Below are 22,118 nucleotides of genomic sequence, written 5' to 3'. Positions count from 1 at the left end.
GGGGGGAGACGGACGGACGGAGAGAAGGAGAGGGGGGAGACGGACGGACGGAGAGAAGGAGAGGGGGGAGACGGACGGACGGAGAGAAGGAGAGGGGGGAGACGGACGGACGGAGAGAAGGAGAGGGGGGAGACGGACGGACGGAGAGAAGGAGAGGGGGGAGACGGACGGACGGAGAGAAGGAGAGGGGGGAGACGGACGGACGGAGAGAAGGAGAGGGGGGAGACGGACGGACGGAGAGAAGGAGAGGGGGGAGACGGACGGACGGAGAGAAGGAGAGGGGGGAGACGGACGGACGGAGAGAAGGAGAGGGGGGAGACGGACGGACGGAGAGAAGGAGAGGGGGGAGACGGACGGACGGAGAGAAGGAGAGGGGGGAGACGGACGGACGGAGAGAAGGAGAGGGGGGAGACGGACGGACGGAGAGAAGGAGAGGGGGGAGACGGACGGACGGAGAGAAGGAGAGGGGGGAGACGGACGGACGGAGAGAAGGAGAGGGGGGAGACGGACGGACGGAGAGAAGGAGAGGGGGGAGACGGACGGACGGAGAGAAGGAGAGGGGGGAGACGGACGGACGGAGAGAAGGAGAGGGGGGAGACGGACGGACGGAGAGAAGGAGAGGGGGGGAGACGGACGGACGGAGAGAAGGAGAGGGGGGAGACGGACGGACGGAGAGAAGGAGAGGGGGGAGACGGACGGACGGAGAGAAGGAGAGGGGGGAGACGGACGGACGGAGAGAAGGAGAGGGGGGAGACGGACGGACGGAGAGAAGGAGAGGGGGGAGACGGACGGACGGAGAGAAGGAGAGGGGGGAGACGGACGGACGGAGAGAAGGAGAGGGGGGAGACGGACGGACGGAGAGAAGGAGAGGGGGGAGACGGACGGACGGAGAGAAGGAGAGGGGGGAGACGGACGGACGGAGAGAAGGAGAGGGGGGAGACGGACGGACGGAGAGAAGGAGAGGGGGGAGACGGACGGACGGAGAGAAGGAGAGGGGGGAGACGGACGGACGGAGAGAAGGAGAGGGGGGAGACGGACGGACGGAGAGAAGGAGAGGGGGGAGACGGACGGACGGAGAGAAGGAGAGGGGGGAGACGGACGGACGGAGAGAAGGAGAGGGGGGAGAACGGACGGACGGAGAGAAGGAGAGGGGGGAGACGGACGGACGGAGAGAAGGAGAGGGGGGAGACGGACGGAGAGAAGAGAGGGGGAGACGGACGGACGGAGAGAAGGAGAGGGGGGAGACGGACGGACGGAGAGAAGGAGAGGGGGGAGACGGACGGACGGAGAGAAGGAGAGGGGGGAGACGGACGGACGGAGAGAAGGAGAGGGGGGAGACGGACGGACGGAGAGAAGGAGAGGGGGGAGACGGACGGACGGAGAGAAGGAGAGGGGGGAGACGGACGGACGGAGAGAAGGAGAGGGGGGAGACGGACGGACGGAGAGAAGGAGAGGGGGGAGACGGACGGACGGAGAGAAGGAGAGGGGGGAGACGGACGGACGGAGAGAAGGAGAGGGGGGAGACGGACGGACGGAGAGAAGGAGAGGGGGGAGACGGACGGACGGAGAGAAGGAGAGGGGGGAGACGGACGGACGGAGAGAAGGAGAGGGGGGAGACGGACGGACGGAGAGAAGGAGAGGGGGGAGACGGACGGACGGAGAGAAGGAGAGGGGGGAGACGGACGGACGGAGAGAAGGAGAGGGGGGAGACGGACGGACGGAGAGAAGGAGAGGGGGGAGACGGACGGACGGAGAGAAGGAGAGGGGGGAGACGGACGGACGGAGAGAAGGAGAGGGGGGAGACGGACGGACGGAGAGAAGGAGAGGGGGGAGACGGACGGACGGAGAGAAGGAGAGGGGGGAGACGGACGGACGGAGAGAAGGAGAGGGGGAGACGGACGGACGGAGAGAAGGAGAGGGGGGAGACGGACGGACGGAGAGAAGGAGAGGGGGGAGACGGACGGACGGAGAGAAGGAGAGGGGGGAGACGGACGGACGGAGAGAAGGAGAGGGGGGAGACGGACGGACGGAGAGAAGGAGAGGGGGGAGACGGACGGACGGAGAGAAGGAGAGGGGGGAGACGGACGGACGGAGAGAAGGAGAGGGGGGAGACGGACGGACGGAGAGAAGGAGAGGGGGGAGACGGACGGACGGAGAGAAGGAGAGGGGGGAGACGGACGGACGGAGAGAAGGAGAGGGGGGAGACGGACGGACGGAGAGAAGGAGAGGGGGGAGACGGACGGACGGAGAGAAGGAGAGGGGGGAGACGGACGGACGGAGAGAAGGAGAGGGGGGAGACGGACGGACGGAGAGAAGGAGAGGGGGGAGACGGACGGACGGAGAGAAGGAGAGGGGGGAGACGGACGGACGGAGAGAAGGAGAGGGGGGAGACGGACGGACGGAGAGAAGGAGAGGGGGGAGACGGACGGACGGAGAGAAGGAGAGGGGGGAGACGGACGGACGGAGAGAAGGAGAGGGGGGAGACGGACGGACGGAGAGAAGGAGAGGGGGGAGACGGACGGACGGAGAGAAGGAGAGGGGGGAGACGGACGGACGGAGAGAAGGAGAGGGGGGAGACGGACGGACGGAGAGAAGGAGAGGGGGGAGACGGACGGACGGAGAGAAGGAGAGGGGGGAGACGGACGGACGGAGAGAAGGAGAGGGGGGAGACGGACGGACGGAGAGAAGGAGAGGGGGGAGACGGACGGACGGAGAGAAGGAGAGGGGGGAGACGGACGGACGGAGAGAAGGAGAGGGGGGAGACGGACGGACGGAGAGAAGGAGAGGGGGGAGACGGACGGACGGAGAGAAGGAGAGGGGGGAGACGGACGGACGGAGAGAAGGAGAGGGGGGAGACGGACGGACGGAGAGAAGGAGAGGGGGGAGACGGACGGACGGAGAGAAGGAGAGGGGGGAGACGGACGGACGGAGAGAAGGAGAGGGGGGAGACGGACGGACGGAGAGAAGGAGAGGGGGGAGACGGACGGACGGAGAGAAGGAGAGGGGGGAGACGGACGGACGGAGAGAAGGAGAGGGGGGAGACGGACGGACGGAGAGAAGGAGAGGGGGGAGACGGACGGACGGAGAGAAGGAGAGGGGGGAGACGGACGGACGGAGAGAAGGAGAGGGGGGAGACGGACGGACGGAGAGAAGGAGAGGGGGGAGACGGACGGACGGAGAGAAGGAGAGGGGGGAGACGGACGGACGGAGAGAAGGAGAGGGGGGAGACGGACGGACGGAGAGAAGGAGAGGGGGGAGACGGACGGACGGAGAGAAGGAGAGGGGGGAGACGGACGGAGGGAGAGGGAGAGACGGACGGAGGGAGAGGGAGAGACGGACGGAGGGAGAGGGAGAGACGGACGGAGGGAGAGGGAGAGGGAGAGACGGACGGAGGGAGAGGGAGAGGGGGGAGACGGACGGAGGGAGAGGGAGAGGGGGGAGACGGACGGAGGGAGAGGGAGAGGGGGGAGACGGACGGAGGGAGAGGGAGAGGGGGGAGACGGACGGAGGGAGAGGGAGAGGGGGGAGACGGACGGAGGGAGAGGGAGAGGGGGGAGACGGTCGGAGGGAGAGGGAGAGGGGGGAGACGGACGGAGGGAGGGGGGAGAGGGACGGAGGGAGAGGGGGGAGAGGGACGGAGGGAGAGGGAGAGGGGGGAGAGGGACGGAGGGAGAGGGACGGAGGGAGAGGGAGAGGGGGGAGAGAAGGAGAGGGGGGAGACGGACGACGGACGGACGGACGGGGGTGGGGGGGACGGACGGAGGGAGAGAAAAAATGCCAGGTAGCTCACTAAATTAACATCCAACATAATGAGGAGAAAGTAAGTCAATAAATTAATCTCATTTAAAGTTTCTTCACAAAAATGCGCATTGCTTCTTGTTGTGATCAATCATAAGATAAATATTTAAAGTCTTTATCTTTCCAAAAATGTCTCACCGGTCCCCTATGTAAGACAAAAATTGTAATGTGGCCTCCCACACGAAAAGGTTGGACAACCCTGGTCTATAACATGCTGCTTCCACTGTTTAGCATGTTTGTAGTCCTGTGTTGTAGCTTTACCAGATCGGTACCTTATTTTTAGGTGTACCTGGTGCTGCTCCTCACGTGCTCTACACTGCTCATTGAACCAGGATTAGTCCCCTTGCTTAATGGTAAAGGTAGAGTGAGGGATATGCCTGGCTATGTGGTTACAGAATGTAGTTGAATACAAGTTGTGAATAATGTGTTTTATAATCCTAAGTGTTCATTTGAAATGTAATATCAATATTAGATGGAGTAGTACTTGAGAATGGCAAACCGTTTATAAAACAAGTAAGATTATGTGGTCAAAAACAGCTGATTGAATAAGCAGTGAATATATTTAGCTTTGTGTATAGCTTAGCATAAGAATTTTTCTTTAAATTTACACATCCACACCTCTGCATTAAAGCAATCTATAGTCATGATGTTGAACCATATGTTGGTTCAATATGTTCTATATTTGCAATTGAAATAAAAGTACTGCTATTTATGTTTGCATGATTTGCAGTATGGAGTGATTTTTATTTCTCTCCAGGCTGTCATGTTGAATGAAAGCAACCTCAAATAGAGTTTAAGTTATGTATATACATGGAGGATTCAGCAAGGCATAATCTAAAGTCTTTAGCAGTTAATAGCAAGGTAGTGGCTCAATAAGACCCCCCTTTTATGCTTTGTTGTAGCTAGAAGGTGCTCTACAGCAGCATTATAAAGTATGACACCAAGCCACAAAAGGAGATAGGTCAGATGACCAAAAGCTTGGTCAAAGAGTTAGGTTTTACTAAGTGTCTTAAAGGAGGAAAGCAAGGTGCAAAAGGTGTAGGGAGCGAATTCCAGAGCTTGGGGCCTAGGCAACTGAAGGCATGACCACAGATGGGGGAGTGATTAAAATCAGGGAAGCACAAAAGGTCAGAATTAGTAGAGTGCAGATATCTTGGAGGGTTATGGGACTGGAGGAGATTAAAGAAATAGGGAGGGGCGAGGCCATGGAGGAATTTGAAAACAAGGATGAGAATTTTAAAATCAAAGCATTGCTTGACCAGGACCCAATGTAGGTCAGTGAACACAGGGGCAAAAGGGGAATGGGATTTGATGTGAGTTAAGACACGGGCAGCAGAGTTTTGGATGACCTCAAATTTATGGAGAGTAAAATGCAGGAGACCAGCCAGGTTGCATTGGAATAGTCAAGTCCAGAGGTAATGAAGGCATGAATGAGGGTTTCAGTAGCAGATGAGCTGAGACGAGCGAAGTCGGGCTGTGTTATTCAGGTGGAAATAGGCACTCTTAGTGATGGCACGATTATGAGGTCAGAATCTTATCACAGGGTCAAATGTGACACCAAGGATGCGAACAGACTGGCTTAATCTCAGACTTTTGCCGGAAGAGGAATGGAGTCGGTAGCGAGAGAATGGAGTTTAGTGCAGGGACCGAAAACTATGGTTTCTGTCTTCTCAGTATTTACTTGGAGAAAATTTCTGTTCATCCAGTACTGGATGTCAGATAAGCAGTCTGTTAATTTAGCAACAGTTGAGGAGTCAAGAGAAGTGGTGGTGAAGTAGAGATGAGTGTCATCAACTGTTATGACCAGGTGAGAAAGAGGTCTAGCATTCCCTTTCAGACTTCACCTGGTCTTAATGTAATAGGATTTAATTTTAAACACACCGTGTTTTTAGCTCCCCCTTGGTGAATCCTTGTTCATCGCTTTCCAATTATAAGGCAAATAAGCCAACACAACAGGTTTTCTCAGGTTTAAAAAAGAAAAGTGACATTTATTAAAACTTAAACTCTAATACGGTTAATGCCTACTGATACATGACGTACCCACGCTAGCATTCATACGTGATACATACAGATAGGGACAGAAAGAGCGGAAGAAAATTAAAGTGGAAAAGTTTGAGGCGTTATCTGAAGAGTTGTTGTTAGGGTTCTTTGAGCTCACTGCAGGGTCCTTGATTGTCGGTCGATCTTACTTTTCGTTGGGGTCCAGTATTATTCTTAAACCTTGTTCACTGTAGGAGACTTTTCTGTCTTGGGGTTCATGTGTCTTCAGTGGGCTTTGGAGTTCCGTGAAAAAGAAATGGGAGCAGACAGGAGAGGCTGTGGCGAGCTAGCCAGGAGAGGTCTTTTCAATTGCGGAGCATTTTGCTTTCTGCAGACTCTCAGTTCAAACTGTACAATTCAGAAAAAAACCCAGACTGCCAAGCAGGTTAGTCATGTGACTAACTGGTTTGACCACGTCTGTTTGTGGATTGTATTGGAGCAGGGGATAGCTCTTTCGTTCTGAACACTGTCTGGTAATATGCAAAAATGTCTTTCCAGCCAGGGGTGTGGCAACCCCTTGTCACAGGCCTTCTTTTCCCAGCAACAATTTGAAATTTAATATCCATGTGGCGAAATTAATATGCCTCATTCTTGGCAGTAGGGGCCTGCATGACATCAGCATACATGTGGAAAACTAAAGCTGTGCTTTCGGATGATGTTGACAAGGGGCAGCATATAGACCAGAAATAGGAGGATGCCAAGGATAGATCCTTGGGGATACCAGAGGCAATGGTGCAGAAGCAGGATGAGAAGGCACTGCAGATGATTCTCTGGCTATGATTAGATAGTTAAGAATGGAACTAGGTGAGAGCAGTCCCACCCAGCTGGATGATGGTGAAGAGGCATTGGAGGAGGATGGTGTGGCCAAGCAATGTCGAAGGTTGCCGACAGTTGAGAAATACGATGAGGAAAGTTTATCGTCACAGTTACATAGAATGTCATTTGTGACTTTGATGAGAGCTGTTTGAAACTGTGGCGGGGCAGAAACCTATTGGCAGGATTCAAACATGGAATTCTGGGAAAGTTGGGAACAGATTTGGGAGGTGACAACACATGCAAGGAATAAAAACAAGAAATGCTGGAAATACTCAGCAGGTCTGGCAGCATCTGTCTAGTCCTGCCCATTTCCCGCACCTTCTCCCTTCTCCTCCCTTCCCCGCCCCCCCCTTCTCCTCCCTTCCCCGCCCCCCCCTTCTCCTCCCTTCCCCGCCCCCCCTTCTCCTCCCTTCCCCGCCCCCCCCTTCTCCTCCCTTCCCCGCCCCCCCCTTGTCCTCCCTTCCCCGCCCCCCCCTTCTCCTCCTTTCCCCGCCCCCCCCTTTCCTCCTTTCCCCGCCCCCCCCTTCTCCTCCTTTCCCCGCCCCCCCCTTCTCCTCCTCCCTTCTCCCCCTCCTTTCCCCGCCCCCCCCTTCTCCTCCTCCCTTCTCCCCCTCCCTTCCCCGGCCCCCCTTCTCCTCCCTTCCCCGGCCCCCCTTCTCCTCCCTTCTCCGGCCCCACTTCTCCTCCCTTCTCCGGCCCCACTTCTCCTCCCTTCTCCGGCCCCCCTTCTCCTCCCTTCTCCGGCCCCCCTTCTCCCTTCTCCGGCCCCCCTTCTCCTCCCTTCTCCGGCCCCCCTTCTCCTCCCTTCTCCGGCCCCCCTTCTCCTCCCTTCTCCGGCCCCCCTTCTCCTCCCTTCTCCGGCCCCCCTTCTCCTCCCTTCTCCGGCCCCCCTTCTCCTCCCTTCTCCGGCCCCCCTTCTCCTCCCTTCTCCGGCCCCCCTTCTCCTCCCTTCTCCGGCCCCCCTTCTCCTCCCTTCTCCGGCCCCCCTTCTCCTCCCTTCCTTCTCCGGCCCCCCTTCTCCTCCCTTCCTTCTCCGGCCCCCCTTCTCCTCCCTTCCTTCTCCGGCCCCCCTTCTCCTCCCTTCCTTCTCCGGCCCCCCTTCTCCTCCCTTCCTTCTCCGGCCCCCCTTCTCCTCCCTTCCTTCTCCGGCCCCCCTTCTCCTCCCTTCCTTCTCCGGCCCCCCTTCTCCTCCCTTCCTTCTCCGGCCCCCCTTCTCCTCCCTTCCTTCTCCGGCCCCCCTTCTCCTCCCTTCCTTCTCCGGCCCCCCTTCTCCTCCCTTCCTTCTCCGGCCCCCCTTCTCCTCCCTTCCTTCTCCGGCCCACCTTCTCCTCCCTTCCTTCTCCGGCCCCCCTTCTCCTCCCTCCCTTCTCCGGCCCCCCTTCTCCTCCCTTCTCCGGCCCCCCTTCTCCTCCCTTCTCCGGCCCCCCTTCTCCTCCCTCCCTTCTCCGGCCCCCCTTCTCCTCCCTCCCTTCTCCTCCCTTCCCCGGCCCCCCCTTCTCCTCCCTTCCCCGGCCCCCCCTTCTCCTCCCTCCCTTCTCCGGCCCCCCTTCTCCTCCCTCCCTTCTCCGGCCCCCCTTCTCCTCCCTCCCTTCTCCTCCCTTCCCGGCCCCCCCTTCTCCTCCCTTCCCCGCCCCCCCCTTCTCCCTTCCCCGCCCCCCCCTTCTCCTCCCTTCCCCGCCCCCCCTTCTCCCTTCCCTGCCCCCCCTTCTCCCTTCCCTGCCCCCCCCTTCTCCTCCCTTCCCTGCCCCCCCTTCTCCTCCCTTCCCTGCCCCCCCTTCTCCTCCCTTCCCTGCCCCCCCTTCTCCTCCCTTCCCTGCCCCCCCTTCTCCTCCCTTCCCTGCCCCCCCCTTCTCCTCCCTTCCCCGCACCCCCTTCTCCTCCCTTCCCTGCCCCCCCTTCTCCTCCCTTCCACGCCCCCCCCTTCTCCTCCCTTCCCCGCCCCCCCCTTCTCCTCCCTTCCCCGCCCCCCCTTCTCCCTTCCCCGCCCCCCCTTCTCCCTTCCCCGCCCCCCCTTCTCCTCCCTTCCCTGCCCCCCCCCTTCTCCTCCCTTCCCCGCCCCCCCCTTCTCCTCCCTTCCCCGCCCCCCCCTTCTCCTCCCTTCCCTGCCCCCCCCTTCTCCTCCCTTCCACGCCCCCCCCTTCTCCTCCCTTCCCCGCCCCCCCCCTTCCCCGCCCCCCCTTCTCCCTTCCCCGCCCCCCCTTCTCCCTTCCCCGGCCCCCCCTTCTCCTCCCTTCCCCGGCCCCCCCTTCTCCTCCCTTCCCCGGCCCCCCCTTCTCCTCCCTTCCCCGGCCCCCCCTTCTCCTCCCTTCCCCGGCCCCCCCTTCTCCTCCCTTCCCCGGCCCCCCCTTCTCCTCCCTTCCCCGGCCCCCCCTTCTCCTCCCTTCCCCGGCCCCCCCTTCTCCTCCCTTCCCCGGCCCCCCCTTCTCCTCCCTTCCCCGGCCCCCCCTTCTCCTCCCTTCCCCGGCCCCCCCTTCTCCTCCCTTCCCCGGCCCCCCCTTCTCCTCCCTTCCCCGGCCCCCCCTTCTCCTCCCTTCCCCGGCCCCCCCTTCTCCTCCCTTCCCCGGCCCCCCCTTCTCCTCCCTTCCCCGGCCCCCCCTTCTCCTCCCTTCCCCGGCCCCCCCTTCTCCTCCCTTCCCCGGCCCCCCCTTCTCCTCCCTTCCCCGGCCCCCCCTTCTCCTCCCTTCCCCGCCCCCCCCCTTCTCCCTTCCCCGCCCCCCCTTCTCCTCCCTTCCCCGCCCCCCCTTCTCCTCCCTTCCCTGCCCCCCCCTTCTCCTCCCTTCCCCGCCCCCCCCTTCTCCTCCCTTCCCCGCCCCCCCCTTCTCCTCCCTTCCCCGCCCCCCCTTCTCCTCCCTTCCCCGCCCCCCCTTCTCCTCCCTTCCCCGCCCCCCCCTTCTCCCTTCCCCGCCCCCCCCTTCTCCCTTCCCCGCCCCCCCTTCTCCTCCCTTCTCCGCCCCCCCTTCTCCTCCCTTCTCCGCCCCCCCCTTCTCCTCCCTTCTCCGCCCCCCACTTCTCCTCCCTTCTCCTCCCCCCCTTCTCCTCCCTTCTCTGCCCCCCCTTCTCCTCCCTTCTCCGCCCCCCACTTCTCCTCCCTTCTCTGCCCCCCCTTCTCCTCCCTTCTCCGCCCCCCCTTCTCCTCCCTTCTCCTTCCCCCCTTCTTCCCCCCTTCTCCCCCCTTCCCCGCCCCCCCTTCCCCGCCCCCCCTTCCCCGCCCCCCCTTCCCCGCCCCCCCTTCCCCGCCCCCCCTTCCCCGCCCCCCCTTCCCCGCCCCCCCTTCCCCGCCCCCCCTTCCCCGCCCCCCCTTCCCCGCCCCCCCTTCCCCGCCCCCCCTTCCCCGCCCCCCCTTCCCCGCCCCCCCTTCCCCGCCCCCCCTTCCCCGCCCCCCCTTCCCCGCCCCCCCTTCCCCGCCGCCCCCCCTTCCCCGCCCCCCCTTCCCCGCCCCCCCCCCTTCCCCGCCCCCCCCCCTTCTCCCCGCCCCCCCCCTTCTCCTCCCTCCCCCCCTTCTCCTCCCTCCCCCCCTTCTCCTCCCTCCCCCCCTTCTCCTCCCTCCCCCCCTTCTCCTCCCTCCCCCCCTTCTCCTCCCTCCCCCCCTTCTCCTCCCTCCCCCCCTTCTCCTCCCTCCCCCCCTTCTCCTCCCTCCCCCCCTTCTCCTCCCTCCCCCCCCTCTCCTCCCTCCCCCCCCTTCTCCTCCCCCTCCCCCCCCTTCTCCTCCCACTCCCCCCTTCTCCTCCCTCCCCCCCCCCTTCTCCTCCCTCCCCCCCCCCTTCTCCTCCCTCTCCTCCTTCCTCCCCCCCCTTCTCCTCCCTTCTCCCCCCCCCCCCCCCTTCTCCTCAGCATCCCATTTACTGATTAGGCACGCTACAGCTTGCTGGATTGAACATTGAGTTCACTAATTTCAGAGCATGACTGGCCCCTCTTTTTATTTTTCGCTATTTTTCTTTTTTATTTGTTTTAGTTCATTTTGTTTCATAATTTTTTTGCCATGTGCCTACCCAATGTTTTTTTGTCATGTTTGCGCTTTGGGCCAGGTTGTTCTATTTTTCTGTCAATTAACACCCTCTCTGCACTAACGCTTTGTCTTTCAACACATCATTAACATACCATTTGCCTTTGCTCCATGACCACCTGGTCACTTATTCTCTGTGACATTGTCCTATCAACACCTCTTTGGTTATCTCTTGCCCCACCCCCACTTTATTTGCTTAAAACCTATTACATTTCTAGCCTCTGCCAGTTCTGATGAAAGGTCACTGACCTGAAACGCTAACTCTGCCTCTCTTTCCACAGATACTGCCAGACCTGCTGAGTATTTCCAGCATATCTTGTTTTTATTTCAGATTTCCAGCATCTGCAGAATTGTGCTTTTAACACATTCGAGGACTTTGGAGAGGAAAGGGAGGTTGGAGATGGGGTGTTAGTTTGCATGGACAGTGTGGTCAAGGGTTGTTTTTTTTGAGGAGGGGGTGATCTCAGATTTAAAGGAGAGAGGGTCAACATCTGAAGAGAGTGAACCATTTACAATATCAGCTAACATGGGGTCCAAGAGTGGAAGTTAGGTTGTCAGTTTAGTGGGAATAGGATCGAGGTAACAGGAAGTGGGTCTCATGGACAAGATGAGCTCAGAGAGGGCATGAGGGGAGATGGGAGAGAAACTAGACAAAGATGCAAGTTCAGGGTTAGGGCGGGAGGGGTGGGGGGCATTGTAAGACGTTTGGCCAGGTTGGCTCGTGGAAGGGAGGTAGCCGATTGGATAGAAGGGGATTGGAGCGGAGAGGGGTTTAAGAAGATGGTTTGCAGTAGAGAAAGGAAGCCAAAGGTTATTTTTGCATTCCAAGATGATCCTGAAATAGTGAGCTGATTTAGCAGACAACAGCGGAACTCGATAGCGTTTTAAGTGGTCCAGCCAGATCTGGCGGTGGATGGCTAAACCAGTTGTCCACCAGTTCCTCTCAAGTCTGTGTCCCTTGGACTTAAGGGAGTGGAGATGAAGGCTGTACTGGGGGAACAGCCAGGGTGAGAGAGACATCGTTTTAATGGGGACTAAAGAATCAAAGGTGGAGGTGAGGGTGTGGTTGAGCAAATCAGTAACTGCCGAAATATTGTGATGAGCACAGTGCCAAAGACTAGACAATTGAGATTCTGAAAGTGCAGTTGTAAGTGAATAGAGGGATAGTTTTTTCCCCCCAGGAACGAATACAGAAGAGACGAGGTTGGGGCATGTGGGTAGAGAATGATACAAGGAAGTGATCTGAAATGGCCTTGTCTGTAGTTGATATGATGGGACTAGCAAGACCAAGTGAAATAGCACAGTTGAGGGGGCAGCTGTGAGCATGGGTTGGGAGTTTCACAGTCAACGTCCTGGGGGTTACCATTGACCAGAAACTGAACTGGAGCAGCCACGTAAATATTCTGGCTACATAAACAGGTCAAAGGCTGGGAATTCTGCGATGAGTAACCCATCTCCTGACTCCCCAAAGCCCGTCCATCATCTACAAGACACAAGCCAGGAGTGTGATGCCGTCCTGGAGAAGGCTGTCTGTTTGGCACCCCATCCAGCACCTTAAACATTCACTCCCTCCACCACCAACGCACAGTGGCAGTAGTGTGTACCATATACAAGATGCAGTGCAGCAACTCGCCATGCTTCCTTCGACAGCATATGCCTGTGACAACAGACGCAAATGTAGATTTGTTAGAGGAAAGAATGACTTGCATTTGTAGAGCGCCTTTCACAACCTCAGGTTGTCCCAAAGTACTTTACAGCCAATTAACTACTTTTGAAATGCAATCACTGTTGCCATGTTGATAGTGTCCCAGCAGATTTGTGCACAGTAAGGTCCTATACACAGCAATGTGATAATGACCAGATAATCTTTTTAGTAATGTGATGTTGGTTGAGGGATAAATATTGGCCAGGACACCAGGGACAAATTGCTGCTTTTCTTTGAAATAGTGCTGTGGGATCTTTTACATTCACCTGAAAAGTACTGCACTGGAATTTCAGCCTAAAATTTGAGCTCAAGTCTCTGGAGTGAGTCATGAGACCGCACCCTTCTGACTCTGAGGCAAGAGTGCTGCCACTGATCTGTGGCTGACAATAGTAGTAAATTTTCTCAAAGTATTGAAAGTTTCAAACTTGTAAATGTTAAACATTATTTATAAATGTCAAAGCTTCAAAAAGTTGCAAAGAATATGCTATACACAGCAGTTATAACATGAAGAGTAAATAATAAATAGCACAACAGCAGTAAGAGATCAGAAGATGAGAAGAACAGTTTTAAAAACACGGCACACTATAAGAGTCCAAAGTGAAGGCACGGCCGCCAGTGGTGGAGTGTTTAAAATTGGGGATGTGCATGAGGCCAGACTGAGTGGAGGTGATAGACTATTAACTAGAGGGTGAGCCTATTATCTCCTACATCTCACCTCTCCACCAGTGTTCCCACTGAGCAGCCTGGATGGTACTGTGTAGGCCTTGTTCCATGTTAAATACTGCACATAAAATGTAAAAGCATCGCTCGTTGCAAAAGCTGGCCATGCACAACAGCAAAATTTTAAAGGGAACTGGGTTTGTAAATATGGAGAGTTGGGAGCTGGGCTCCTGATAATGGTCCAAGGCACATGGGGAGCTAGTGGGTTGCAGCAACTGGCAGTTACCTCCTGTGATGGGAAAATTGCTGGCTGCAATTGGAAAATTATCCTCAGCAGCCGGGCGTGCAAGACTTGTGCATCTTGTAGATAATGGAGGGGTAGGAGGCGGGGGCCATAGGAACTGCTGCCTTGCTCCTCATTGGAAATGTTCTGCCAGAGATGGACACCATTGGAAAACCTAGCTTAAATTGCTTTATTAAGCTGTCATTATTTTGAAAAAAATTGCTTTTATCACATGAGCATCTTTGTCTGTTTATAAATTAATGCTTGATCACATGCATCAGGATTCTCTGCCTCTTTGAAATTGCGCCTTTTATTGAGGAAAATACTCACTTTTTCGATTGAAGAAATGTTAAACAAGCCCATTTAGAAATTAAAATGCAGAAAACAGGCCCTAAAAAAAGTTTCTTTTTCCTCCTGCCTTTTGTTATTTAAATATAAGTAGTCTACAAATGAATGGACATCATCTTTAGACAGTAATAATTCCGTTTATAAAAAAAATCGCAAATAATCAAGTTTCCCATTGAGTTTTTCACAATAGTTTATATCAGTGGTTTTCCAAACTCTGACCCATGAGCTATTTGGAACCTGTAGGCACTTGCAATTTGGTTCTTGAAGCCCCAATTCTGTGAGTACACTGCCCCTTTTAAACTTTTGTAACTAATTTGCTGGTTTGTCCTTTTAGGAATTTTGTAGGCCTGGAGATTTGGAAATGGTATTCCTCATGCTGTTGCCTCACTGGTAGATAAATATAAATCAGAATACCCAGATCTGTTGGTCTCATCAATTTGAGGTTGTGCAAATTGATGGGATGATGGGCTAAATCTTATCAATTTAAATTCTGTGGTGCTGTGTTCTGACAAGCAGATATGCAGTGGGTACAGGGGAATCATAGAATTAGGAAAGCAGCTCCTGCACTAATTTCCTACTGAGTGGTATTTCTTTAGCCTGCTCCATATGAGCTGAAGTGCTTCCACCCATTTTGTACTATTTGTCGTCTTTTCTACTAAAATAATTTAAATCAATACCCAACTCAATTCTGGAGCTTTTATCCGGAATACTTGCTTTTTTTTTTCTTGAGTGCTTATTTGGAATGGTTATAATTGGCCTGGCTCATTTCCAGCAAGCACCATGGTACCTGCTGATGTGATGCTCACGCATGTATCAGAGAGGTGACTGATATATTGATCTGCACTTTCCTCACCTTTCATGCTCAATATCATGATATGGCTACCTCAATTTAGCTCAGTGCTACATTTCCCACAACACAGATTTTTTTTATGTGGCTACCATATGCCCAGTTTGAATCCCTTCCTGGTTGTCAGTAATTGCCTGCGTTTGTGGAAGTGGTTTGGCATGATGTGGTATGGCAAAGCTTTCAAGTGTGCAGTATAGTTTGAACTTATGCCTTTGAGGTATGGCTATGTAATGAAAGGGCTGTAAGAGTTTGTGAGGGCCTGGCATGTGGACTGCACTTGTGGAACAGATTGATAAACAACACTTTATGGCAAGGAATCACGGAGTACATACCTGGCACTTAGTATTTTTGGGCTATCTTACCTGGCCGCATTCTTTAAAATGTACTGTTCCATGTCCAACATGCATTGTAGAAAGTGTCGAGCTTGGCTGCCACCTTCTACCAAACATGATGCCCTTGATTCAAATGGTATAATATTTCTCGCACCTCATACAGCAGCATGTCCACTACCCCAGCCCTCAAAGAGATAGCCAAGTGCAGCAGTGCTCTGCCACTTGCCCACAGTCTTGGTTCTAAATCACCCTACTTTTGGTTTTCCATCTTTTCATTGTATTCAAACTTCTGACCCAACCACCGCCCCCCTCCCCCCCCCCCCGAACCTCTCCACAGAGTCTTTGAGAACCTCAGTGTTTTTAAAAAATCATTTTTGATCCTTTAAAAAGTTTCCAGTAATCTATAACTTCTGATACAGCCTATACCTTTTAATTGATTGCATTCCCATAGATTTCAGCTGGGCTGTCTGCTGGCCAGATTTTGTTTCCCTACCCACACCACCCTCAATTTTAATCCTATTTACAGCCTAAACATCAAAGGGCACAGGAAGTGTGTTTAAATTAGATTCATGAGCTGGTCTCGCAATACCGTACCAAAGTGGCATTAATGCTGGGTATTAAATATCTTTTTTTAATAAAAACACAGAAAAAAATTGCATTTGTGTAGCATCTTTAGACAATCTCAGGATGTCCCAAAGCACTTTATAACTAATTATGTAGTTTTGAATATAATCACAGTTGTAATGTAGAAATTAGAAATTTTTGATCGCCTCGTGTTAGGCAAGTGGATGAACATTGAGAGTCAGGAATATTCTAATAAGTAGCATTGGTAACAGAATATTTTTAAATTGTTGTGGAGACATGGTAGGGGGACATTTTAATTTCCACCAATGTTGGGAGGCAAGCACTATTTGCATGTTCAAACTTTATTTGAATGTAGTGGGTGAGCTGAGAGTGCCAAACAGGTGCTTTGTTGCAGCTTGCCAGGATAATTGGCCGGCTCCTAGGCTGAGAAGGTCAGCAAGTCAAACCCTGGGAGAAAATCCTGGATCGAGCTTTATTCCTTTTTCACAACAGTTGAAAATCACCACCTCCCTGTTATTCAGGCCACTCAATTCTAATGCATTGTATTATTGAATGGCAAGGTGAGCTTGTAGGTCCCTTTTTCCACAAAGGGAGTTCTTAATGTTAGCCAAGGCTTTATAGTAGGAGATTAAGTGGTAGCAACAAGTTTCACGATATTTCCTTGTCGCAAACAAGGAAGGGAAGATCATAAGATTGATTATGCAATGCACAGTTGTACACCTAGAATTTCTGTCAATTGAGCGCTTTTGATGAAGATCTGGTAGCATATCACTGGTCTTCCCTCGCTAGGAAGAGTGCCATGTGGGGAATAACAGCTTTTTTTTTAATTTGTTGATTTAATGTTCAATTTAAGGTATAATTCTCTCCAAACTGGTCAAACTTCTTTAAGACACATAAGGCTCCAATTGAATACACATCTGGTCGATGACAATATTTCAGTCAGTATATATTATCATCATCATCATCTAGAAGAGACATTGCCTGTACCTTTTCAAATTATAGCATTACTGTTATTAATACATAATCTGCACAAACTTCTGTAAGAAGAAATGGTATCCTTTTATGGAAATCCAGTATGTTGTTCAGTGGAGCTTCAAAAAAACGGTGCTAAGACATCCAAAAATAGTTTTTGAGTTTTATGCCTATCTTGCTACTGACTATTTTAGGCCTGTAAATGAGTTATAATTGTTTGACAAACTGCTATATTTAACCTTTGCATCTCTCAAAATGCATCTTTTATGGTAATATTCAGTGTCGATGTGAACTGTTTAATATGGTTGTATTTTTCTTGGTTTAACATTCCAGGTTTAATTGTTTAACCTTTCAAACCCAAAATTACTTTCCCCTTTTTTTTTGATTTGGAGGAGTTAACTTGATCTCTATTTGAAATATATGGGATTCTAAAAGAGAGGACTTCACATTAGCATGCACTGTTTGTAAATTAAAGACAATGAAAGGGGGATGCGGTCTCTAATGTTAAAAGGCAAACCTGATGATCTCAAGAGTTAACAGGCCTAAGCCTGTTTATCATGCTAGTTCATGTTGTCCAGCACTGTTAAATGAAAGTTAACAAGTTGTGCTCTTTTGTCTTTATTACCAAAACATTGCTCAGTGTAACTGACCACTCCATTTATCAGATAATTATAACCTTTCTATTAGCGCAAGAATAGTTTATGATTTCAATTTGGTTAAAAATAAGTTTGATTGCCATAACTTTGTTTTTATTTCATATCCTTTTCTTTAAACAGAAATAAGTAATAATGCTAATCAAAAGCTACAACATGTTGTAATTAAATGAAATTGCTTTTAATTATTATTTGTTATAGAACCAAAAACTATAGATGCTGGCATCTCCTTCCAGACAGAAGTAGCATGTGCTCCTATTACAGGTACATCATGCATCCTTCTTTCCTTTGAACCTTACTGTTCCATGACTAGTTTTGCAGGTAGGCTAAACTTCTCTACCCATGTAGTGGGTTTATTCTCAATGTACCACAGATATATAAACAGAACTGAATTACTCTCATTTTGCAAGCTTACAGTTTTTTTTTCTGTGCAATGTTATATAATGTATTCCTATCTATGATTGAAATAGCCAATTTCACTTGTGATTCTAATGTTTATAATATTTATGTGACTAGATAAGTAAATGATATGTCGCTATAGCTTGATGGATCTGATACTTATCCAACGGAGTCACTCATAAACACAGTGTGGCTATGTAATGGCACCAGGTCTTTCTGTTGGATCAGTAGGATTTCAAGCAGGTGTCTAGCCTTGTTCTGTTTACAACATGATGATAACCAGAATGTAGTGTTTAAAAAGTTGCATAATATATTAAGTATTGTACAGTAAACTTGTTAGATTTAAGGTGGCATTTTAACATCAACAGAGCAGGCAAAATCATACCTCAGCACATAAATCTAGTGTCATTTGGTGCAGTCTTGTCTCTGAGGCAGAAGGCTGTGGGTTCAAGTCCCATTGTTGGACTTGAGCACAAAAATCAAAGCTGATACTCCAGTGCAGTACTGAGGGACTGCTGAACTGCCAAGAGGTGCCATTTTTCAGATGAGGTGTTAAACTGAGGCCCTGTCTGCCCCATCAGGTGGGTGTAAAAGATCCCAAGCCACTATTTTAAGGAGCAGGGGTGTTACTTGTGTTCTGGCCAATATTTGTCTCTCAAATCAATATCACAAAAACAGAAGATCTGGTCATTATAACTGTTTGTGGGAGCTTGCTGTGTACAAATTGGCTGCTGTGTTTCCTACATTACAACAATGACTATACTTCAAAAGTACTTCATTGGCTGTGAAGCGCTTTGAGACGTCTGGTGGTCATGAAAGGCGCTATATAAGTGCAATCATCTTCTTTCTCTGAAGGGAAGTTACCTATTAAAAGATATTTGAGGCAGTGAGTGCTTGAGGGATAGAAGTATTTTTGCAATGGCCAGATCAGCTGCGGAACCTTTACCAATCTAATACTTTGCTAAATTCCTATCCAATGGATGGGGGGCAATGCAACCTTAGTTTAGGAAAAAAATCATGAAATGGACCTACTGCGCAGCACGTTACAAACTTGAGGAGACAGAATCATCAATCACTATAAATTCTATTTTAAACTAACTTTAAATAATGTAGTGCAGTGTTCTATTTATTTTCCTCCTTCTGCAGGCCTCTAAACATCCTTCCCTAACTAGTAGGCTAAAACCATCTGGGTTGCATACTTAACCATGAACAACCTCAAAGCTGTTTTGTAATGACTTAACTGAAGGCACAATTCAAAGAGGGTTTGCTTTGTATTGTCACTCCACTACCCTACACCAAGATGAAATGTCTGCCTTCAGTGCATCTCGCGCCTAAATTGAAAACTATTTTGAGTGGATAATTCGGGAACTCAAATCTTTAACTTTTGTTCAGGAAGAAGTGTTTCCTTACTTTTACTGTTGGGCCGCTATATAATTTGCACCGCTGTTAAAATGACTGCTGAATTATTTGCTCTGTATGAAATACGTGACTTTCGCATTTGAACTTCAAGTTAAGTGCTTGCTTCAGAAGCAGGAATTTAATTGAGGTACTCAGAACAGTTTAATTATCTAAATACAGATGCTTAGAATTTTGCAAAATTGTTGTTTACAGTGGTTCTACATGCAATTCCATTTTGGCACACCTGAAAATGCCTTTATTTTATCTGTCTTTTCCAGAAATAGTTTCTGATTTTCTACTCCGATTCATGTGATTTAAAGATTCAATGGTTGGCACCACCTCTTATGGTTCATTTGATAAACACATTAGATTAAAGTCATGGACTAACAACATCCAAGTTCAATTCTCATCCAGGAAGGCAGGGATGCTCCAATTGGGCTCTGTAATGTGGGGTAGGGAGGGCTATTCAGCCAGGATTCGACTCCTAGTCATTATCCAACAACACCTGCCGGAAAGAGCATGTGTATGTGGATAAAGAACACAAAATGCTGGAAATACTCGGCAGGTCAGGCAGCATCTGTGGAGAGCGAAACAAAGCCAATGTTTCAGGTCACTGAATTTTCATAAGAACTGGAAAAAGTTAGAGATGTAACAGTTTTTAAGCAAGTACAGAGGTAGGGTAAGGGAAGAAAGAACAAAAGCGTGGGTGGGGGTGGGGGGGGTCGTCTGATAGGGTAGAAGGCAGAAGAGATTGAATGACAAAAGGATGATGGTGAAAGGGGATGGTAATGGGACAAGAAAAAAAAACAAAAGGTGTGTCTAGAGGAGGTGTAAATGGGAATATCATTGCCAACAGTTGGTGTCTGGAAAAAAATGAGAGCCGTGGTTATGGTCTGAAATTATTGAACTTAGTAATGAGTCCAGAAGGATGTAAAGTAACTAACTGGAAGATGGTGAGGTGCTATTCCTCAATCTTTCATTGAGCTTTGTTGGAACAATTTAGGAAGCCAGGGCCAAAGGGGCTTGAAAGAAGTACAAATAAATCACCGTTTCATCTGGCAGGGTAGATTGGGTAGACCAAACTGATATTGGGTGAGAGCTTTGCAGAGTACCCGCTTTCAGTCCGCAAGTAAGACCCTGAGCTTCTGGTCGCCTGTCACTTTAATTCTCTGCCCCACTCCCACTCTGACCTCTCTGACCCTTCCTCCCATCCCTACCTATGTCATTGCTTAAAACCTGTTACGTCTATAACTTTTCCCAGTTCTGATGAAATGTCATTGACCTGAAACATAACTTTGCTTCTCTCTCCACAGATTCTGCCGGACGTGCTGAGTATTTCCATCACTTCCTTTTTTTATTTCAGATTTCGAACATCCAGAGTATTTTGCTTTTGTATATGCAAATGTGGATGTCTGGTGAGGACACTAGTGGGTTGAGTTGTGATGCTAGTCATGACCTATCAACACTCACTAGATTTACTCAGGGAGAAAGAATCCATTTGAATAAGATGCTGGAAAGTGACTCTACCCCTTTGGGAGTTGACACTTTTAGCTGATGAATTGACAGAAGTTTATAAACATAGGTGCTTTATTTATGATGTATATAGATACTAATTTAGATAGGAACCTCCTCTGGGGTCCTCTCCCTCTGCTGCTGTAACTCCAACAGAATTCCTGAAACAGGTTTTCTGCAGAAACTATGGTTGGGGAGTAGAAGAATCCCTGAGGAAATTCCTGGTGATTTAAGCTCTTTTGTTTCAATTAAACCTGCTACAAAATAAACACCTCGGGATAGTTGAAAAATTATTTTTTTCCCTTCATTGGTTTTATGCTAATCCTTTTTATCTTTATAATGACACTGCAGGAATTAATGGCAAAAGTATTCTGAACACCATGAACAGACATACACTGGATGGGAGGAATTCCCAGGTTAACCTCAGCGATCAGCAGTTTCCCAGTTCAGCTCCTGTTGCTACAGCTGCTGCTGCCACAGCAACTTGCTCTCCCGGTTCCTCCCGATCTTCCTCCCAGAAATCCACTGTTGGTGCTCGCTCTGCTCATAACTCTTCTGGCTTCTCCAAGATTTCCTCTGTCTCAATGCTTAACTCTCAATCCCCAGGTAGTTGTTATATCTCATTTTCACTCTTTCCTGTATTTTCAACTACTGTTAATGTTTGCAGAGGATCCAGTGCTTATTCATCTTTCAAACTAAATTATATGTCTTCAACTTCTGAATATGCTGTGCTTAATATTATTAGGCTGAATTGATTTTTAAACTAGCTCTATCTTGCACACTGCAGAAGACTGGAATTGCTTTGCATAAGTCAGAATCATTGAAACCAGCATGAATTTCCAAAGTATTTTTACAGTCACAATATATTTTCACGATTCTTCTCTTGATGACTTGAGCTGTTAATATCCTATAAGCAACTACAACCCTCTCTAGCTCATAAACCTTCAAGCTGAGGTGTCTGGATAATCAGGCTGTCTGTGAGATAATAAGATTTCTACATTTTTCTTTATTTTTTGACACACTAGCATATTATTTCTGTTGTCGTATGTTTTTGTTTGTCTTTGATTAGTTGACACTATCTTTTAGAAGTTGGGGCAGGGACCTTGGGCAATTTTTTTATGTTATCTTGGCTCTCTGGGACTGTCACTATTTTCAGGGGGCCCTTCCTATTTCTGAAACAATTCACTTTGAATTGTAGCAATTTCTTCAATCATTATTCTGTTTCATTTCACTGTCAATGATACTCCTAATAAGATGTTTGCTCTATTGTACATTACTTCATAACTGTAATGTTATACCAGTCAGTACTGCAGTTTTGCTAATCAGAGGAAAGTAATAGAGAACGTGAACAAATTGAATTCAAAAAGATAAAGAAAGATTGAACAGATAATCAAGATTGATTTGTTATTTTCAAAAACTCTCATGTGCAATGCCATTTTCTATTAAACAAATTGAATTTGCTTCTGTAGAGTATATTACATGCACCTTATGTGCACTTTCAATTGAAAAGATAATTTGAGGTAGGGCAAATGAAAATCATGGTGATAATTGTGTTGTCAAAACAGGCAGCATGTAAGGAGTAAACGCACAAAATGCTGGAAATGTTCGACCGGTCTGGCAGCATCTATGGAGAGCGAAACAGAGTTAAGGTTTCAGGACGATGACCTTTCATCAGAACCAAAAACCAGCATGTGGGGAGCTTATATTTAATTTTTCCCCCATTTTTTTGGTTTACAAATACTTAACTCAAGCATTGATTCTTAGGTT

General features: G+C 50.3%; 1 protein-coding gene across 9 annotated transcripts in view; it reads left to right on the top strand.

The window, feature by feature from the left end:
• The window catches only part of LOC137372189 (diacylglycerol kinase beta-like), a 636,709-nt gene that overhangs the window by 164,567 nt on the left and 450,024 nt on the right, over positions 1-22,118 (top strand). For 6 of the 9 annotated variants that reach the window (XM_068035767.1, XM_068035762.1, XM_068035765.1 and 3 more), the window contains 2 exons: positions 17,244-17,306; positions 20,703-20,957. The exons of 1 other annotated variant lie outside the window; for it this stretch is intronic. In XM_068035767.1, coding sequence (XP_067891868.1) covers positions 17,244-17,306; positions 20,703-20,957 — 318 coding nt within the window. The remainder of the gene's footprint in view (positions 1-17,243; positions 17,307-20,702; positions 20,958-22,118) is intronic. 2 more of the 9 variants (XM_068035771.1, XM_068035769.1) reach the window with 1 other exon arrangement.

Source organism: Heterodontus francisci, chromosome 7 (assembly GCF_036365525.1).
Source record: "Heterodontus francisci isolate sHetFra1 chromosome 7, sHetFra1.hap1, whole genome shotgun sequence".
Lineage (NCBI taxonomy): Eukaryota > Metazoa > Chordata > Chondrichthyes > Heterodontiformes > Heterodontidae > Heterodontus > Heterodontus francisci.
This window is presented reverse-complemented; position numbering and strand designations above follow the sequence as displayed.